Source organism: Ascidiella aspersa, chromosome 2 (assembly GCF_963924565.1).
Source record: "Ascidiella aspersa chromosome 2, kaAscAspe10.2, whole genome shotgun sequence".
In the NCBI taxonomy this organism is placed as follows: domain Eukaryota; kingdom Metazoa; phylum Chordata; class Ascidiacea; order Phlebobranchia; family Ascidiidae; genus Ascidiella; species Ascidiella aspersa.
The window spans coordinates 11,364,838-11,386,994 of NC_139448.1; the positions used below are offsets into that span (position 1 = coordinate 11,364,838).

The 22,157-nt window shown below is 36.2% G+C and overlaps 2 protein-coding genes across 2 annotated transcripts; one reads left to right on the forward strand and one right to left on the reverse strand.

Annotated features, from left to right (window-relative positions):
- The first annotated feature begins 9,661 nt into the window (after positions 1-9,661).
- On the forward strand, positions 9,662-11,506 carry LOC146163643 (protein FMC1 homolog). Its single transcript, XM_083382212.1, has 2 exons — positions 9,662-9,826; positions 10,210-11,506. The coding sequence occupies exons 1-2, from the start codon at positions 9,698-9,700 to the stop codon at positions 10,438-10,440; spliced, it is 360 nt and encodes a 119-aa protein (XP_083238338.1). The 5' UTR covers positions 9,662-9,697; the 3' UTR covers positions 10,441-11,506.
- Positions 11,507-13,474: 1,968 nt separating this feature from the next.
- On the reverse strand, positions 13,475-21,758 carry LOC146163644 (cysteine protease ATG4D-like). Its single transcript, XM_083381937.1, has 9 exons — positions 21,485-21,758; positions 21,066-21,164; positions 20,725-20,844; positions 20,279-20,368; positions 19,697-19,828; positions 19,158-19,298; positions 18,203-18,499; positions 16,804-16,910; positions 13,475-15,606 (listed from the first exon to the last, which is right to left on the reverse strand). The coding sequence occupies exons 1-9, from the start codon at positions 21,633-21,635 to the stop codon at positions 15,148-15,150; spliced, it is 1,596 nt and encodes a 531-aa protein (XP_083238063.1). The 5' UTR covers positions 21,636-21,758; the 3' UTR covers positions 13,475-15,147.
- Positions 21,759-22,157: the final 399 nt, after the last annotated feature.

Consider the following 22,157-nt stretch of genomic DNA (forward strand, 5'->3'; position numbering starts at 1 on the left):
AATTTTCGTGTATTTTATACCTACTGCGAATCACGAATTAACAAATTTGTGAATAAAACGTTACAGAAAAAAATGAAAAATGCATAACATACATAGTGGCTCTTTAAGTTTTCTTCCTACTGTTAAAACTTAGCTAGCCAAATTTAGTGGACTCAACAGGCACCAAAACTGCCGGCGGCCAGTTATGTAAGGCGTTTTAAGACGATGAATTCTAATTCCTTTGGGTCAGTTCTCAACACTTTCTGGGCCGACAGCAATTAAGACGAGTCACAGTCAGCACTTTTCTGGCAGCGCCATTTCGCGAATTCCCCAGAGTCGAAAACACTTCGAATAATCGGGCGCGAAGAGCTTGAAAAAAGCAAGCATGCGCGTGACACGCGTTTGCGAATGTGACGTCACAATACTTGGTCACGGTCGGAGTAAAACAGGACGCCTACCTGCTTCGCTTGTAGCCAGCGATGATAAACGACAACCTGAGAGCGAAGATAGAGCTAGCTGCGAGGTTTAGGTGCGCCAAAATAAGCAGGCAAAGGGCAGGCTACAGGGCAGGCTACAGGACAGGCTACAGGTGTGGTGCTCGCACATTTGAGTTTATTTATATAGCGTAATTGGCCTAAAGGCCGGATCAGGCTATTATAGGCTTTTTACGTTGCGAGGTTTGGTTTGATATACTCTTGCGTTTTATACAAACGTTGAAAACAGCATGAAAGCTAGGCGACGGTCAAGAATCCTCTCACATTTTCGCCGGCGGTTTATATTGCTAACATTATTTCAGTTAGGGTGTGGGTTTAGGTTGGTCAAGTATTATTATTATATTTATTCTCACAAATTTATTTTTGCTTGCAATTTAAAACAACTCTTTCGTTACTGTAAAAAAGTAGTAGGATTCTAGACCATCGCTCAAAATATGAAATACAGTATTAGGTGTAGCGTGATTTTTTGCCTAAACGCTTTATTCATATAAACACAAAAATTCCCGCTATAATGTGTCGTTTAAACACAATGGCGTTTGTGTCCTGTTCGCAAAGAACAGCTCCATTACTTTCCTGGTATAGAGTTAAAGTGAGTTTTGTAAAAATGCGCCTCAGTGCTTGCTAGATGGTAAAATGTGTTTCTCAGGTCTCTACGGAGCAAGACGCCACCAGTCACATTTCTTGGCGAATATAGCCCAGAGGTATTTTGTGCCCGTTCTGATGCATTCGCAGATACCACAATGACAAACTTTCGCGAGATTTTCAACAGGGCCTAGCGTTTGTAGTTTAAGTTAGGCAATTACCCAACTGTTTTGATAAAATTCTATTTGTTTGAGATGCTGTATAACGATAACATAACATCAATATATTTTCAAAGAAAGATTCTAATGTTAAGATATCATTTCTGGTGTAGTAGGAAGTTTTGAAACTTCCTATTTAAATGAAATGACAATTGACATTGTTTCGTACATTATTGTCTTTAAAAAAGCTTGTCATTCCTGCTTTCAATTCCAACCTTATGTCAAACAAAGGCGTTTAACGCTGTTCGTGGTTCGTAATATTGCCTTTTCAGGAAATAATACAGAAAGTGAATTCCAATTGGCTCGACGTCAACGTAGTAGTAGTTGTTGTTGTTGTTGTTGAATTCGCCAGGGCAGTGTTTCGGGTGGGTCAAGTATTCGCACTGAAGATAAATCAATGTTTTTTTCACCAACAAACTTTGCATTCGGTACCGGGACTAAACATTTACTTGCATTTCGTAAATAATTCGGATGCGTTGTTTATGCACACATAGAAATTTCGCAGACAACGCCAAACATTTGTGATCAGTGATAAATACATACTCATGTCAGGGATATGAACCAAATATTACACACTTATTCTGTGTTTAAATTTGTTTTTATGGCACCCATATCTTTACGATTCGGCTTAGCTAAAAGGTTGGTTTGGCCGCTGGCGACCTGTGTAAGTGCTCAAAAGTGACTTCCATTTCCGCCTGTCGTTATTAACGCGAACCTGTCACAGTTGTGGTTGTACACGCTCATGTCACAGTCACACGTAGTTGTTTCAACCGGTCTGACTCTACCTGGAATTAAATAAGGCAAGCTTTAATTAGTACCATGCACCTGCCCGACATATTGTCAAGCATGTTTGGTACAGGTTGTTCGACTCAGCTTTACTACTTGGTGACAACTGCAGACTAATCGAGGCCAACTTGGTAGCACGATGTTTGAAGAACAAGTAAAACTCGTAGTTAAAAACCTGAGTAAAAACAGGATTCATTCGAATTAAGGAACTGACGATGCGACTTGGCGAAATATATTTTCCTTCTAAACAAAACCTCTGATCCTATTTTTACTCATGTTTATAACTATGAGTTTTACTTGTTAATATACGCGTCAGCGGAGCAGTGATTGACTGGCTTAAACCTGCCGCCGATGGTTTTGGATTCCATAAAGATACACCCTAATGTTTGAAGAAGGTAGTTAAACGTAGAGTATATTTTACAAAGGCCACATAGATATAAATATAGAGGATAACCTTGCTTAAATATGTTGTCGCATTATTGTATTTTTAATTGAATACCTATAAAAGCCCGGCTAATGCACTTGTACGTGTAACGTTTTACTACTGCTCCCGTTGTAACGCCTAATTGGTCTACCGAGTACCGGGCGGAAATTGCGGCGGTGTAATGCGTTCTGCTTGCAAAACGTCATCGGAAATTGTGTCATTCGCTCGACAGCTTCTCGTATAATTACTAGTACCTTGCAATCAGTGACGCAACAAATTTCCCCACGGTCCTTCCGCGAACTGCTTGATTTTTCGTGTTCCATCATCGCCGCCACATCGATGCGCCTTTGCGAGCTCCGCTGCAGAAGTGTTAACGTTTCGTAAAACTTAGTTGGGTTCATTGTAGACTGGTTCAGACATTTTGCAGTTGGAATTCAGGTGTTAAAAAGGTTCAGTTGTTCGTTGAAGCATAACATTCCACGAAGGTATTCCCGCATCGCCGCGCTTAAGTTGTTTGTTAAAATTCTACTGAAAACGAAATTCGGCTTTTAAGTGGAAAAAATCGTAGCGCATATTGTGCCGCATCCTTTTACAAAATTGGGGTTTGTTTACAAATCACAAATTCAAATGGGAGTTGCCTAACAAATGCCCAATCGCAACTGGAACAGGGAAGGCGTATTGTGTTGAAATCATTATAGGTTTGTGACTTCCTTTATTGCGCAGTGATAAATTTCTCTTTCGAGGAATTGCAACGCTGTTTACTGATTACCCTGTTTGTAAATCGAAAGGCCTATACGCTGCGTATTGGCAACCAAGGTATACTTTTTTCTTTTATGATCGGGTTAAACACGGCGCAGCGGTTGTTTTGTGTTATGTCTTTAGATTGCTGTTAAACAATGTTAAACCAGTGGTTCTCAACCTTTCAAGAGGCGTGTCCACTTTCATGTTGCCTCCCTACTCACGTTTTAGAAAAATAAGTCTTAAAAGTCATAATTAAAATCACAAATTTGTGTTACCTAATATTATACGCTCGTGGCTCCCAAAGAGTGCTCCTTTTAGAAAAAAATGATTTAGGGTGTTTAAAGGCATCAGGTCACTTTCTAGGTGCATGTATCATCACGAGGTAATTCGCAAGAACAAACTACCGCGCATGGAAAAAGTCGTTTTTCCTAGTTCTCTTTTTGGTGTACGTCATGGTTATATAAATGTATAAGTAAAGTTGTAAAGTTAAGTTTCAGTGCAAAAATACAGCTTCCACGACAACCCAACCGCTAAGAACATCGTCAGGTCAAATTAATATAGATTTTTAGCACAACGTTCAAAATATCGACTGGTTTAGTCGGTCACGCCAGACTAATTAACAAAGCAAGCGCCCCTGCTGGAAAAAAAACGATTTTAGAATGACCAAAGTTCCAGTCAAGCCATTCGTAAATTAAGTCTAATTGCCAAATAGAATCCTACCACATTTTTGCTGGGTCTGTATTGCTAACATTATTTCAGTTGGGGTGCAAGTTTGGGCTTGGGTGGGTCAAGTATTAATATTATATTTGTTCTTCCGTATTTATTTCTTGCCTGCTTTTGACAACTCGTTTAGTTACTGTAAAAAAGTAGTTGGATTTTAGACCAGCGGCTATAAGCTGGAAAAAAGCATAAAGATTTTTTGCATAATCGCTTTAATCATATAAACATAAAATTTCCGTTATAATGTTTCGTTTAAACACAATGCTATTTTTGTCCTGTTAACAAAAAAACAGCTGCATTATTTTCCCGGTGTAGAGTTAAAGTGAGCATACGTAAACGCTTTGTAAAATTGCGCCTCGGTATGCTTGCCAGATGTAAAATTGTGTATCTCAAGTCTCGACGGAGTAAGACGCCAGCAGTCACATTTCTAGGCGAATACAGCCCAGAGGGATTTTGTGCCCGTTCTGATGCATTCGCAGATACCACAATGGCAAACTTTCGCGAGAGGTTTAGCAAAGCATAGCGTTTGCAGTTTAAGTTAGGGAATCAGCCCAGCTGTTTCGATGAAATTCTATTGGTTTGAGATGCTGTGTAACGATAACAAAATTAACAATTCCACGTCATTAGATACCCAAATTAACTTACAGTCATTTATTTAAATGAGTCGAAAACAGTGACTTGAGTGTTTTTTAATCAAGTCATTCATTGCAACACTGCTCAATGAAAACGTTAAATTAGCTGGGCCGCTTCGTGACTACTGAAGCCCATTGCGGTGACCAAAATAGAAATCTGGAAAATTCCTGGCATTATCGTCTCTCGATGGTGGTCGACAGACAGTCGTGCAGTAAATTGTTTGAGAAGTAACGGATAACGTTTCTAATTAAAAGCAAAGTTAGTTTTTTACAGAAAAAAGAATTAAATATAAAAAAAAACTGTTTGTTTGTTACAAATAAAAACTGGAGATTTTGTCACGTTAAAGTTCACCCTATATTCAAATTTTAATAAATATGTTTGATTCAGCTGAGTGATGTCCATAGCTCAGTGTTACCAATACTTGCCTTGGTGGATGAAAGATTTGAATTAACTAACAGAACCACAATAGTGTGTAAACCATATTTTGAGACCTAACTTTTTGTCGCGATTGGCGACTTATAGCTTCAGAACCCCTAATGTAATCCAAAAAACAGCATCGACCGACCGTTATCGATAGCCTTCCTAACGAACACTCATTTTAACGATTTCTCGTCGTTCGCCATACCTGTGGCATTTCACGCCCATAGTCGCAAAATCAATATGGCACATTGTTTGTGGGTTTAAGTGAGTTTTACCTCCGGTAAGTTTTGTTCCGCCTATGGGCAAAGTAAAATGATGATTGCCATACCCGACAGAACGCTTCTGAGAAAAAGTTAGTCTTTTTGAAGACGCAACGTGCCTGTATGCGTTTTACTTCTTGTTAAATTCTCCGTAATGCTTTGCCATTTTGCTTTTTCCGGTATTGGGTATTTCTTTAACGCTACCACAACAGTTTGTAATTTGATATGGGCATTACCCGCATGCACATTATTTATTGTTTGTATGCTTGAGTGCAAGCAAGGTCTACAGTAAAAAGTTTTTGTGCTAAGTTTCCCGAAATTATATGTAGGCAGCAAAAAGCACATAGGTTTTTTTTTATGCCTAACGCACATAGTTCGTTAGAATTTTTTCGCAGCAGCTAACCGATCAATTTATTGTTTCGCAGAGAGAAAGTTTAGCGTAAAGTGTGAAATGACATTTTGAGTCACTCTCTGTCGTGCGCGCGCGTCGTGCAGGAAGTGACGTCACAAAGACGATCTTCAGAAGTGCGTCATCATGACAATTTTGCCAGGCAACTCGAGCTCTGTGCTCCAGCCGGTCGGCAACCAATCAAGCACCCTATTGACTTCGCTCACAAACGCCACCCGTACATCGGTCGGTGTGGGTACCCCGGGGATTTCCCCTATCCCTCACCTCGGGGACCACTCTGGGGGCAAGCTCTGGTGGAACCTGACCCCCCTTGCTTTCATCATCAGTGTAATGGTCGTTATGGTGCTTTGCGTCGGCCTGACGGTCTACATAAACTGGGAGGATAACCGGCGCCAATCCTGTCTGAAACGGTGCCATTGGCGTCGGCGGGAAAGGCGAAACCAATCGGACCAAGATCCCTTCTTAGAGTAAAATCGGCCTTACCTTTTCAAGACGGTTTTTTCGCATAGCATTTTGTCGAAGTTAAACTTCTTAAAGTGAGGATTTTTTTTTTTACTCTAAATTGTTAAAAACAGTTTTAAATTTTTGCAGGAGTTTTACTTAAACATGTTATTTTGTCGTCTTTTGTGTTTCGGGGACTTTAAAATAGTGCATGATTCATTCCAGCGATCCCGTGTTTTATTGGTTCGAGTAAAATACAAACCTTAACAAGGGCAAGATATGCTGTTGTAGCTAAGCGCAAGTTATACTCATTATATAATGCACAAGTTATACTTTCCCCTTCGTTCTTTAGAATTAATAACCACGTGTGTCCCCTTTGTGTGTACGTCGTCCTTTTAATTCCTAGACTGTACGAGTTTTAACCGTGCTGCTTTAGTTGAACAACAAATAAGTGTAATTTTCAAAGCGAAATAATGACTGCCGATTTTTTGGGGAGAGGGCTGGTAAATTTAAAAAATATATATAATATATGGGTCCTTTAAAAATGAAGGGAATGACCCATTTTACTTACAATTGTGAACTACACTAATCTATATCTTAATATATGCATTGAATCCATTTAGTCAATTTTACCTTGTGATTAGACTACCTTACCTTAAAACGCAGGGAAAACTGTTCGTAACCAATTTTAACCAGCAAATGTAGTACATGCAAGAGATTATACACTTTTAACTTAAAAATAAGTAGGCTATTTATACACTACTTTACGTTTTACCTGTTTTAATATCGACGCAGACGAACTAATTTATCTACATCTCTTGACTTACAAAATCTCACTAGCCTACTATGTTGAAATAGCACATGTCCGTATATTTTAAAACGTTTTTAACTCTTTTTACCCAGAAAACCTATTATCGCGGTACAACGAGTGACTTTTTTTTGTAGACAAGTCTACAAATATTTCTAATTTTCATTATTTGGTAGTTTTTCGTATTAATTCTTACGTTATTTAAAACATCTTATTACTATGCTAAAAAACATATACATTGTTTTAAATGTAATACAGTCTTTCCATTACACTTACCATTGGATTGTTTACTTTGTTGCAGTATTGTATTTTCCGCGCTTAAGCTGTGTCTGTTCCCCGTGTTTTCTATGTTGGTAGTTACAAGTTCAACTTTGTATTCGCACCCAATAATTTATGTTACTTTTATATTTATTAACATGTACGTTTTTGTTATATTTCAATAAACTAACCCGACAAATATATGATGACTGCAAGTAGAAATTATTAGTGTAGCCGGTAATTAAAACCATTTAAAGCAGTTGTTCTTAAATTGAGGTCCGCAAAAAAGTATAAAACTGAGAACGCAAAAAATTGTTTCCTTTTCAGCTATTTTGCACTCCAAGTCCCATTTAACACGACTACCTCAAATTGTTACGCTGCACTCCGCGTGACAACGTGATATGTCAATGTAGAGTGTAGACACATATGTAGGCCTACTAAATACTATTTAAAACTATAAATTAAATTTTCGTTTTGTATCAACAATTTGCTTGGTATATGTTGCGTTTTTTACACTTTTTAGTTGAGTTATGACTTATAGGTTAATTATACGTGATTAGAATATTAACAGTTCAACGCTTTATTTTTGTATCAATGACTTGACTTGGTTTTGACTAGCTCAAATAGTGATTTGACTGGGACTTGACTTTTTGCAAAATATTTAACTTTATACTTATTTTTTAAATGACTTAATTGGGATTTAAGTCGTTTTTAAAATTAAACCTAGGCTACTTGTTTACAACAACAATTGAATAATTGGAACGTTTGGGTTTAGTCCAGGCCCACCAAAGTTATTTTTAATCGCGGTTTTGAATTTTCTGTTCGGGTTTGATATGAATATCGTACGCTAAACTGAAAGGGATAGTGTAGTAATACCGTAAATAAAAATATTTCTTGCTTTGAATCTAAAGTTCCCTGACGGTGATAAACAAAACTCAATCAAGTCACGGAACAATCAAAGTGCGCCGTTTTTTTGCAAAAAAATGGCAATGTTTGCTCATATCTTACCTTTACCACGTTGTTTGCCAGTTCCCTGAGGTACCCTATTGGAAATCGTTCTCATGTGCATCTTAATCGACTCATTATTACCATATCAAATGAAAAACATGATAAATAAAGTGCATAATTCATTGACTATATTATCCAATGAACTGGCGAAAAACTTGAAAAAATGGATGGAACCACTTTTTTTACAGATGCCGGTTTGACTGACCAACGCCCGTATATATCTACATTATAAAAGAGAAAGTTTGAGAGATGTTTGTGTGTGGCAAGATGTTCGCCCAGTCGGTGATGATTATAATATAAAATTCGTCACTTCACACTCAATGCGAATGAGCTTTATCACTTACCAGGATTGTATTTAAGCATGTATCCCAGATTCCCAGCGTTAGTTAATTTAATTACCAAGATTGTATTTAAGCATGTATCCCAGCGTTAGTTAATTTAATTACCAAGATTGTATTTAAGCATGTATCCCAGCGTTAGTTAATTTAATATAGGTATATTTAGATGTGTTTGTGGATCCCCTGAAAACGTTTTGCGGTCCCCCGGTTGAGAACCACTGTTATAAACTATGTTAACAAACGTGTGCAACGTTCCAAGTAAAGACTTAAGTTTACCAATGCCAAATTTAGGCAGAGTTCGCAAAATATCGCGTTTGTTGTCGCAGTAAGTAAAAGATAGTCCAAGTTTAACGTATCCGCGCAAAACTATTTTCAAGCGCAATTACCTGCCGGGAAATAAAAAAATAAAACTAAGTACATTTCCTTCATAAAGTAAAATGTTTCCAACTAAGACTATTATGTTTAGGAACTTATTGATGCCTGTTTACGCTTAAAATTTAGTTAGAGTTCGCAAATTTACGAAGAATTTAATTTTTATTTTTAAGCCGTTTGTTAGCGATAGTGATTGAGGCCAAAGCCTAATGACTTCTTACAATGTGTTTACCCACGCAATACTTAGCAGAGTTCGCGAAATATTGCGTTCATTGCAGTAGTTAACAGTAAGCATTTGTTTTTTCAATGAGGATTTTTCTCACGTTTGACGCAGTTTAGCACCGGGATTACGTATTTGCTTAGACATGACGCTACCAAGCAAGTCTAAGCAATTGCTGCTGCAACCTAAAGTTTTACGTTTGGGAGTTATTCTCAATTGGCAAATGTCACGGTTTTTCGTTACTTAAAAGATGGAAAAATGAAAACCTGTTCATAAAGTTTCGGTTTGGGTTCGGTTCGACTCCCTGGATTTGCTGTTTAACAGTTTCTGTTTTACGTTTCTGTTTTTTTCTTCTTTCAGCGAAAAATGTAAGTCATGTAACCCAAAAGCGACTTGTAAAATCTAGTTGTAATTTTATTATTCTAGATGTGTTTTTCATTATAAAAATATAACAGTCCCAAAAGTATTTAAATTAAAGTTAATTTTCAGAACCGCCTGGTAAAATGAAAAAACTATTTTCACGCATGACTTCATTTGGCCTTCACAACAATTCAGCTTCGTCTGGAATTGCTCAAAAGTGTAAATCATGGCATCGGCCATAAATAATGGCAAACAATTGTCAGTGTTTCGTGCTATTGTAAAAGAACTAAACCGTGGAAAATTGGTTGGCACTCCATCTTATAAGTACATGCTGGACAAATATAAGTCCAACCAGGTGAAGGCTGCCCAAATTTTTGTCTTTATTGCTGTTTGACCTAAGTTGAAATAAAGTGTTTGGGTTATTTATCTTAAGTTTTGCACATTAAATAATTTTCTTGCTTATGTTGCATTTTGTTGTAGTTTTAGTGTAGTTATTGCTTATAGTTGGACAAGTTTACCAAGTTAGTTTAACAGTTATATTTATGACAAGGACTTGACTTGAAATTGACTTAGTTAGTTAGGACTAAAATGGTTATTTATTAACAAAAAAAATTGATTTTTTACAAACGACTTGACAGGGACTCAAGTCATTTCAAAATGACTTGTTTACAACACCACTTTGGTGCAAAAGTTACACAAATATACCTAATTAATTATGTTGTGTGGTTCAATTACAAGGTCACAGCAGCGCGACATTGCAGAGAGCAGTATGCGGTAGCACACGATGCTTCAACCTACTACTGCTTGCTCAGAAGTACAAGGGAATATGATGAGCTGGTAACAAAGTACCACGGGGACGGTGAAGACACAACGCAGAAGGCGGCAAATAGGGTTGGATTACAACTTCCCCGTCTTTACCAGGAAGAAACTGATGTCAATACTGAACCAAATAATGACCAACCATTATAGCACTACCTTCATAATTTGGTTGGATATGGAATGTTGGGAAGCAAACAGTGCTTTAAGGCAATATCGCAAAGTTTGTTTTGTATTTTTGTCAAACTTTATTATTGTGGTTAATGATGTAAAGACATACTATGACACATTAATAGTAGTTGCCAATGCATTTTATATTTTGTGTCAATGAGTTATGGTAATACAAGCAATAAACTAAAGAGGTGTATGTCTGCAACTTTGAGAAACATATCAATATGGTAAAAAGCAGAAAAAAAATAAAAAATTATACTAACACATGTCATACAGCCTTTATGTTCAAAATACAAATGCTTTTCACATTTAAAATACTTTTTCACTGCTTGCAAAATACATAATTGCAGGTGTAAACAGGTCTTCATAATAAACATTTTATCTTAGCAACCATACAATTCAAATTAAAACAATGTTTGTGTGGCAGTAAAACTCGGTTATTAAACAACGAAAAGAAAAGGCAAATTTGATATCATAGAAAAACAAAGGCTAAAAAGTATAACTAAACTAATAAATTTAATGTTTGCAAAAACAATTGATATAAGGTAAAAAGCAGTGTAAACCTGCAAAGTCAGTATACCACAATATTTGAAGTCTATAATTTAAATTTAACCTTTAGCAATATGGATTTTCAAAAATGCTAACAGACCTAACTGGTATGCTTCAATGTGACAGACAATACTATGGTAAAAAAATAATTTTGTTTTATAATTTGTTTTTCTTTTTATGTTTTGCCCCTTTGTGTTTTCTTTTTTTCTTCTTAATTACAACCTTTTTTTCAACCCATTCACTAGAGTCACTGCTTCTACCTGAAGAGTCAAATTGTTTTCCTGAAATCACCTCTCCAGGGTAGAGTTCCATATAGCCAGTATGACCCCACCGTTCATTTTGTTGCACACCAGTGTTGATAGTTCTTGTCACCTCGCACTTTACAGTATCTTCTTCAGATAAGTCGGGGCTTTGTTCACGCCGTTTTTTTCGCTTAACTGTTTTTTTGTCTTTTTTTGATTCTTTCTTTCGCTTTTTCTTTGGACTTTCATCTTGTTCAGTGGCTTTATGCTGTTTCCACATTTGGTTTTCCTCCTTAATACGATTAGTCAACTCTGCACTTTGGACAATCTTGGCAACCATGTGCTTGTTGACCCTCTTTCGCCCACGTTCATCCATTTATGCTTGAAGCTAATAATATACAAGGAATGTTAATACTCTTATTAGACACCAAACATAACAAATAACTAATGCCAATATTATTGGCTTGTGGTTAATCCACGGGCCTTAAGGTTTAATGGTTTTGAAGTAGAGTTTTACAAGGTCCTTGGTATTAATAAGTACCTATAATATAGAAAGTGGCATTCAAATGTCTACCCAAGTTAAGGTATTTTGCAAAAAGATATATTTAAACTGTTCAGCCATCATCATTTAAAAACAATTTAGGCACTTTGGAGCATAATTTTTGGAGGTTGTAGTAAGACATAGTAATAATATCAAAGCCCATACAGAATTAGGTATCATTTTGAACGTTTAGAATAACTCTTTATTTATTTTCAACATATGTTGAAAACTTCAGTCACCATTTATTTGATTATTTAGGAATATTAATTTGAAATAGCTTGTTACATGACCCACTTGAATATACATTTTCCCTTTACTAATTGTACACTACTTTTGGTTGGGTCGATACTTGGGAATCAGGTGGTGAAAATAATAAACTTATTATCCTCAGACCTTATGTACCTTATTTCTATTACTTATTCCCTTTTGAAGTTACGTTGTTTGAACCCAAACAACGTTGGCAATATAAATCCCTGAGCGCAAACCTGGAAGGATTCTAGACCAACACCCTATTTGGCATTACGTACCTGCTATTCAACTTCTACCACAATCAAAAGAAGCTAGTACACAGCTATCAGAAACTGTTGTTTTAGGCGACACATGTAAACAATGTTTGGGTGTCCTCTAATCAATAAAATTACCAAAAAAATGAGAAAGACTTTTAGGCGAGTAGGCTACTACACAAGTTCTATGGTAAAACGACTTAAACACTTTAGAACAACCTTTATTAAAAAAGACTTACATAAAACTTCCAGTAGTATAAAGGTTGGAAATTTCTCACTACATATCACCGAACTTCTTCATAACACTACACAAAAATAAATTTAATATATCAGTCACTTCAGTGTTTTATAATTTAGAATTGTCTTGATTCTGGGGAAAACCCGTCGAAGTCAGTCTTCCGTATCATTCATAGTGCACTACATATTTGTTAAACATACGAAAAATTTTAAGGCAAAACATACTTAAAAAACAAAAAATATTTCTTCGGTAAAGTATAAACGCAACTAAAATATTACCTATTGCGAAAATTTTACGATGATCCTCCTTACCTTTGATGATCTTATGTTATTCTGGCAGCTTAATTTACCGAAACAGAAGGATTTTCATTAGTAGCATGCTACACAGGGAATTGTGTTACCGAGATTCAATTTGACAAGCAATCTCCTTTAAAGAAGCTGTTAAGTATAATCTTTGTGTCGCCGCTTACGTAGGAACATTTGAGAAATGTTTTGTTGTAGGATGATAGGCTATATCGGAAGCTAAACAAATCCTTGCATATCTACAATTCAAAGTTTTTTTTCCGCATGGGTCAATTTTAGGCAAAGTCCTACGGTCCGTCAACCTGGTTAGATGAACTATGATATCACTTAAAATCTATTTATTTAAAACTACAACATAACAGAAAAATTCTAGCCTAAACCTGAACAGTGTAAAAAGGCTTTTCCTCACTTTCTTGGGGTTCAATTTGCCTAACGTAAAACCCGAAGCAAACTTGGACAACTAGCTATTTCTAGTAAATCTAGTTGTCCAAGTCTGACCCGAAGTCCGTATTGAACGACAAAGCGTCTATTGTTAAAACATTGCAACGAACTAAACAAAAGTTTCAGGAGACTGCTGAAACACAACGAATAACAAACAACTCTATTATATATTTCATCAATATCATATATCAGAAGCTTACTTAAAGTAGAAAAGACGCATAAAACATTGTTAAACAGTTGTTACTCACGTGGACAATGCAGGTGAATGTAAAACAACGACTTCAAAATTTGTGAAAAAAACAGGTACGAAAGTAATCGGCGTATTGCACATTACACGCAAAACATTTTTTCACTTTGCTGAGTTTCTAGTTTCTACTGTAGATGTCAAAGCTCAAGTTGATAACTTTCGTCTAAATACGCAGTGTCAAACGAAAGTAGCAAAATATCCGCGCATGCTTAAATATAAATACAGAAGACAACACTTAACTGGGATAAAATATAAATAGCGGCGAAAGAACAGGACACCCATTAGCAATTGAAGTTACGGATAAAAATAAAAATGCTATGCTGAAGGCCTGGGTGCGAATATGCGGTATATCAGGCCTTGGGGTAAGTTTTTTGCTACAAATATGTGCCGTTTGGTACCGTATATACTAAGCACAACCTGTTTTGCAACATTTACGCGAATGCTTGTAAAATCGGACAAGGCGCACGCGCAAAATACAGCAGTCGAACCAAAATATGCTTTATAATGGTCAGTCGCGTTAAAAAAAATTTGCCAGATACACAGGAAATTTACGAATTTGTTTTGACCGATAGAAATATCTTTTTAGGTTTTTAAACTGTAAATGTTTGCTTTGAGGGGCTAACTCGGCGTTGTAGGTTTAATTTACTAACAAAATGTGATGCAATCTTTGCTGGTGAAAATCGTACCAATCTTCCATCTGCTTAAACTTTAATGTACATTTAATCACGTTATTTTTGTAGTTGAGTATTACTAATGGATTACAGAACATGCGTTATTTTAAGGAAGTAATTAAATCAATTAAACTATCTTTTAAAGGCAACAACAGGAAAGAACACTAACTAATCAAAACATCGTACTTAACTAACAAACCAGGCGCAAAACATAGAAGTGTATCACCAGAAACCACAGAAAACAGTTTTAATGCCAAGCGTTAAAATCTAAGAAAACAGTAAAAGTTTGGCAGCGGTTGAATGGTAAAGTGGTTAATAAGGCTGCAAAACGAAGGGATCTATTATTTGTCAGTTTAGCGATTTTTCCGGTAATTTATAATTGAAGGTCCAGGGTACGAGTTGGCAATAGCCATATTAAAATTTTACTCACCACTGTACCAACTCATATACTACTTATTCCTTTGAAGCAAAACACAAAAAGTGTGATACCTATTTTAAAACTAGAAACGGCACTCGAAGCGGCCATGGCGGCAACGCGCTATTAAGTTTGTTGACTTAGATAAAAAAATAAATGAAAATTGGATGTAAAAATCCCCACAGATAAGAACACGCGTTTCTTTACGTTGGGCAACCGTTGCTTTACTATTATACAACAACAGTGGCATGGAAAGGCGGGGCAACAGATTGCAGTATCAACCGCTGGGTTATCAAACATACACAAAGAATGTTCTATAAAATATATACCGATATAGTTGGATTAGGTATGCAATTATGTCAGCTTTTTGCTTCGCTCTGCCAAAAAAAGTTTTTGTCAAAAGTTGTGTGTTGAAGGTAAAAACAGAATCCCCGGGAAGCCTCTACACCGAAGCATAGTCAAAGTGTGCCCTTCGCCAAAAGCGATTCGAAAACAGCGATTCGTGTGATCGAAGAAGAATACGCAAACGCAAGACACAAGCTACAAAAACTCAAAATCTTCTTCAAGCGACTTGTCGTCGGCTTTTCGCCGCGTTTTGGGCGAGCGCGAGTGTTGTCTGTAGAAGCCGATAACCGATCGCGGCGTGGGCAGAAACTTGCCCAACTTGAGAGCGCTCAGTTTAGAAGAATCGCGTTTTACCTCTTCTGTTTCCGGTTCCGGTTTCGGTTCCGGTTCAGGATCAGGCTCGGGCGAGTTTAAGCGGATCTCGGTAAAGCCGGCCTTGTCGGGGGATAGTACTGAACAGGCGCTGGCGTCGCGTTCTCGCGTTACTTTGTGCTGGCGAGCGCTGCCCTCCAAGATTAGGCAGAGTGGGTAGCTGGTGCGCTGGTTGGGAGGCGCCAGCAGCTTGTTAACCCCAGCCACAAAGTCATTGAAGTCGTCCAGGTCGCGGCAGTAGAAGCACAGGCAGCAGCTCGGATCCAGCTTCGAAATGTGCGTCTGCGCAAATCAGTTGTTATATCGATGGCAGAGCACGAAGCTATTTGCGTCTCACCACCACTGTGTAGTCTGACAATCATGACAAATTAGTTGTTCGATTCCTGAAAGGCCGGCCCTGCGCTCGCCTATTTCCGCCCATTTGCTTGATTTTACGTTAATGGGTTTAAAAAAAAGCCGTGCCTCTGAAGATGCAAGCCGGTCACGAGACTTTAATTAAAAAAGCGTCAAAGAATGAAATGTTTGGCGCCGCAAACGACGCAGATACAGCTTTATATTGGCTAAATTTTTTTGCAAAAAACCTGTTCACTGCATTGAATTTCATAACCTAAATGAAAATCTAAAACAAGCATACAATTTTTTTTAATTGTGCGTTGTTTAATCGTAGTTGTACACTTGTTTTTTTAAAAGCCGTCAGGCCGCCTTGCACATATAGTGAGATCGCGTGGCGACGGTTTAACATTGTTCAGTGCAAACACTGTCACAATCTATAGCGAATATGGTAACATTTTGATACCCAAGTTACAAGCTATTAAAAATAAATAAATTCTTTTTAGTTTCTCTAGAATATAGAAAAACTGTTTCTATACTGGGGTTTGCTGAAGCCTAGCTATCGGTTTATCAAAAGTTATCAGGGGTTTGCAAAATATATTTAAAACACATCGACTTATCCGATTTGCCTTCAGTAATTCCGCCCTTTTCTTTAGTTTTGCTTACAGCTTACGGTTATTTACCTCAAGTATGTCTTTTCGCAAGCGAGTTGCAAGCACTTCCTTTGCATTAAGTTTTGTTGACAATAAATCACTTCATAGCTCTTGTACAGACAGGTCGTTTGTATGAGTGCTGATTTGAATGTAAAACTAACTATTGTATCGCGATATTTTTAAACTAGTCTAGTATTAAAAGGTAAAAAAACGAGTATTGGCAATCAGTTCGCGAGTAATAGTTATACTAGATTTGACACCTTTGCTAACCATTTACGTTAAAACATTGAAAGATTTTTACAAACTATTTTGGCCTGAGAAATTCAACTAACAGAATTCGGAGTAATATTAATGGCTACACAAAAAGTTATCGAGTTTGCTTAACTGCGTTGGTAATTAGCATATTTGCAGCTATAACTTCTAAATATTCGCATTAAAGCTAATGTTAAGAATAAGAAACCAGACACCCGCGACTAGACACAAATTAACTCTTTACCTTCCTTGGCGACATGTTGTGATAGTTGTCAAGCTCCTTATTACCAAAGGTAGTGGCCGAATCAGCTTGACGGCAATAATGTGGGTCCAGGTAAAAGAGGTGGTCGTCTACAAATATTTTTATTTAATAAAGCAGTTGCTTACAGAAAACAAGCAACTGTTAAAATGCGTCAGGTTTGATAAGTCTTTCCAGCTTTACAATCAGGTCATTCGTCAAAGACTTTGGTAAGCTATTTTATACTAAATTCTTAGAGCTCCTGTTTAAAAAATGTTAAAAACAACTCCAAGTCCAAGTCCAACCACTAAATACTAAAGTCAAACAAAGTCTTTGTCAGTTTAGTAACATCTAACCACAGCATTTAATCATATATTCTATTTTTGGGTTACCGTGTTTCTATTCCATGTTCGGGAAAGCTGTTTTCGGAAAGGTTTTTATTTTTACCTTTTTATGTTGCGAAAAATATCTTAACTCACGAACAGAAAGTTTAAACAAAAAATTAACTGCTGGATGTTGTTCTGAACTGAAGTCTGCATTATACAATGTGTGACCTCTATAGTTTAGGAACGCTATTAAGGAGATGCCCAAGACAGGAAGTCGTAAACTGGTCGAAATAACTAACGTATTGACGAAACATAGCTTATGTAGACCTTGCCTTGTAGTGATTGTAGCATTCGGTAACACTGGTAAAGCACATGAGTGACGCAAAACTACAAATAAAAGTTTCGATCGTAGTTTGACAAATAACATATATATTGTTGTTTAAGACACTAAACTGTGCCAATATAAATAAACTACATTATCGTCGATCTAACTCTGGGTTTGTGACAGGAAAGCCTAAAGAATATTTGTAAGTATTTGTAAGTAGGTGAAGCTGACAACAACAAATCTTTAGTGTTCCAGTTGTGGCGCGGTATACATAACAAATTAATTTGGAAAAAATCATTAAAATTGGATTTAGGTAACTCGCTGATAACCTAATGAGATTTATACCAAGCGCGTCTGGTGAAACCGACTTTGAAATTTACTCCTTATGACGTGCCGACAATTCTTGGACAAGGGAGGTTTTATCTACGGGTTTGAATCTTGTGATGTCTGAATTAAAGGTATCTTCTCAAAGCAAACGACGCAAAATTAAAATTTACAAACTTTGCCATATGTAACACACTAATGTCTTCGTTGCATTAGGGAATCTAAAATGTAATGTAAAGCTGAAACAAATTTATAGCGGTATTGACAAAACTATTTAAGAGAGACACTGTTTAATTGCCTAAAACCTAAATAAGCAAGAGTGAACTTTTAGCCGCCTGCAACTCAAAATTGTTGCTGTTATTGTAGACAAAAAATCATACCTACGTAAAAAAAAGCGGCTTTCTAACAAAATCGACATAAGGGAATGTACCTTGAAAGCCGATGAAGTAAAGTGAGTGCCTCGGTTTGCCGCCGACGATTCCCATGCACTGGTCGAGGGTGAGCATGGCCTGCAAGCACGGCGAGTATATGGGGTTAAGGGAGGCCTCACCCAGGCGCACCGGGATCAGGATGATGGCCGACCTGGGTGGAGGGGATTCCCCGTCCAGTGAGCCGCCGGAGTCGGCCTGGGCGCTTGTGCTGCAGCTGGCCGCTTCATTTGCCTCGGTTCCGTTAGGGGTTTGGTGTGGGCGCCAGTGACAGACCTCGATCACGTCTTCGGTGTACACTGAAGAGACACGTTTTTTTTAGAAAAGTATCACGACTGGTAACAGCTTTTTTTTATTGGGTTTCCATGTAAATATTTTGAAAACAACAAATTGTCCTTTTCATTGCGAGATTTATCGATATTTCTTCTTCTTTTTTTCGAGAATATTGTGCTTTGAATTTAGTGTCTAAAGTTTTAATTTAGATGGGTTGAGGTTCACTGTGTTGCAGGTGTACGGAAAAGCATTTCAGGCCATTAAGGTTTAAAGACGACTACCGCTTGATAGTATTATTTGTAAAAATACACTTTTCCCGAAATGATGTCTAAAAAAGCATATAGCTGGATAAGTTATGTGTTAAGTTACTAGGGGTGAAATTTTAGCTGGATATTAAATATACTTCAAACTATATTCAACGTTGAGTTTGAGGATACTAGCTTTACTGTATTAAAGAATTACTCGTTTATGGAAGCTTTATATCTGTGACTTATTGAGAAAAGCTGTAAACTTTAACGAGAACAGTCCTGCAAACTGTACAGTGCTCTTGTGGTAAAGATTCCCTATAAATGTGTAAACTATAAAAAAAGTTGTAAAACTTACAGCAGTCTTCAATGGCAGTGGTAAAAATAAAGCATAAGTGCAAAAAAGTATGTGTTTTAGTATAGAATATATTATTTTTACCTGTACAATCTTGAGAAACGTAAACAACAAGTTGATCAAGGAGGGGATGGGTGCCCTTTGCACATTCGGTTGCGTCTTGCATTATATATGCTGCAGTTCCTGGGCCATACCAGTCACCAGCCGTGAAACGATAACCCAAGCCTTCAAGAAACATGATTTTTCTAATCCTTTAGGTAATATAAATTCAGTTACACACAAAAAATACTCTCACAACTTCATAAAATTTGTTCAGACGGGATGATTTTTTTATATTTTTCATTTCAGGAACAGTAGTTAACTTTACTTTTTCTCACATTATCCTAAATACAGTATTGTTCAGATATCAGTTTTATGAAAATATTAACAGCCAATCATGTAAATTAATTTTAATTTCTAAGCTGTTATTCTTTAGACTGAACAAAAAAATATTTATGTTAAAAATTTTAATAAATGTTAAGAAATAAAAATGATCATTTAAAAACTAACAAAGCATCAGAGTTTATTTCTTGTACAATTTATGTTTGTGTATTCATTTCTAAATCTAATGAGAAGGTTTCTACCAATTTCTGTAAGTTTGTGTATGCTGAAGGGGCAGTTGGGGTTAGGGTCATCAACAAACCATTTGATAATGGTCCGGTGCAATTTTGATTCTTCTAAAGTGTGGGTGCTCTCTAGCCATCTCCACTGGCGACCTGAATCAAAAAGAATTTTCTTAAGACAATCCTAAAAGATTTCAGTTAAAAGCAGGAATGTTTTATTACAAAATGTTAACTCAAGTTGTAATAATTTAAAAGTACAAGTTGCAGTAATATAAACCTCATACACTATTTGAGGGTAAAACAATTATACATATGTCTTTAAATATGTATAAACGTATATTGTTTAATCTTATATGTAGTCATACAGGCCTTGAAAATATTTCTAAATAATTTAAAATTATAGTAGCAATCTAAGTAGAAATGTTTTTTTTTGCAAAATGTAACAATTTTAATTTGAACATCAGTATGAATTTTAGTTGCAAACATTTAATGGGGAAAAATATGTTCATAGATATGCCTTTATATATGTATAAAATGTACTGTGCATGCTGGTATGTGATCATACAGTCAAATAACTAAAACAAAATGGTGTTCGATTATAACCTAGAAAGTGTGTAATAAAACACTGGGCCATCATCATTTGCGTTGATCGGAGCATACATCCCCAACCAGTGTCGGAAGTCAACAAACCATCTACAAATACAACATAGATATTACAATTAAAACAAACTTTTATAACAGTAAAATATGTTGCTGTTAGGTTGCAAACAAGTCATTTTGAAATGACTTAAGTCCCAGTCAAGTCATTCGTAAAATAAGTTAAATCCATGTCAAGTCTTTTTGAATAAAAAACAAGTCAAGTCACAGTCAAGTCATAGTTAATGCAAGTCAACTTCAAGTCAAGCCCTTGATACAAAAATAAAACTTTTAAATATGAAAACAGCAAATTTGCCTAAAAGACTAACCAGCTTTTGTAGCCCATTGATTTGGAGCATGGTAAAATAAACAATCTGTTCGATTAATTCCTAAAGAAAAAAGTGAAATAAAACCTTCCAGTGGTGGGAACCCTTTTCTGTAGGTAAACCAAGGCTTAGAGATGTAGTCCATTAAAAACATATGGAGTGGATCGCATTCAGTATTTTGTTGTTCCTGACTGTTGCTTGGTGAATCTGAATTATAAAGATGTGAACAGTTACAGCCTACATTTAAAAAAATGGAAACATAACTATTTTACATAATAGGTTCATTCAACATAAACAAATAACTTTAAAAGACCAATAACAATAAACTTTTCAGTCAAAGTATATACCATAATAAACAACCTAGAGAACAACGATTCACGAAAACTTAAATTATAGTCCACATAATAACATATTAAATCTATACAAACTTTTAGCATTAGGCTTTGGTGAAGTCATTTTCATATGGTAATACTTCCCAAGCAACCACAGTGGAGAATCCTTCTTTACTGATGTTCCAGAACCAAGATCTAAAAGCAACAAATCATGTCTAAACACTAGCATAGTTATAAATCGAGTTCTCAGAACTGTATACTAGTTGTTATAATAAAAGTATTACTAGTTGGAAAATTGATGAAGTAATAATAATATTATTAGAAAAATGTCTGATTTAAGTAATTAGTTAATTTCTTTTGGCTTTAATATACAGTAATTATGACATTTATTATAAATCATATGTGGCATATATTTACTCTAAGTTTAAATGAAAACACAGATTTTATTATATCATCTTTGACAGTAAAAACAAACCAAAATAAAATCTTTTTACAATCTTTTTTTACTGGTTTACCGAATTTAAAGTTATGCCACGATTCGATAAACTTGGTCTTCATGGTGTTGGCTTCGTCGCTCTGCTTAGCAGGTTTGCTTGGAATCTGCGAGCTGAACGAGATCGACTTAACGTCGCTAATAAAATCGTCCATGGCCGCTTTGATAGACATTTCGTGTTATCTTTTCCTTGCCAGTGCGGCCGAATCAGTAATTAAGGCAATCTCATTATAAGTAGAACTGTCAGTGACGACCAATATGGATGACAGATAATATGGATATTTGTAAATCGTATAATTTCCTTGAAGTAAGAAAGAGTAAAATTGTATCAAATACTAAAAAGTTATCAACAGAGTTTCTCGAGCGTGCAGATCACTCATTCGGAACTCTAAATTTGTTTGAACGCCATCTTTTTTAATAAGACCTAAAAAGGTTTTATGGCGTTTGTTAACCACATTGTACGAAATTGAACTAAGGTTCAGGTAAATCGTTCAGATACTGAAATTTTATTTATTTATTTATTTGCAACCTTCGCGGTGTGTATGTATTTATCACCGGTCATTGCGCGACTACCGCGTCACATCTGGTTGTCCTATACTGGTAACGTAACATGCTTCGAGTTATTTCTTTTTCCAACATTAGAAATACTCTTTGCAAATCACTCAAACAGGAGTATGGCGCTACAAGGAAAATTA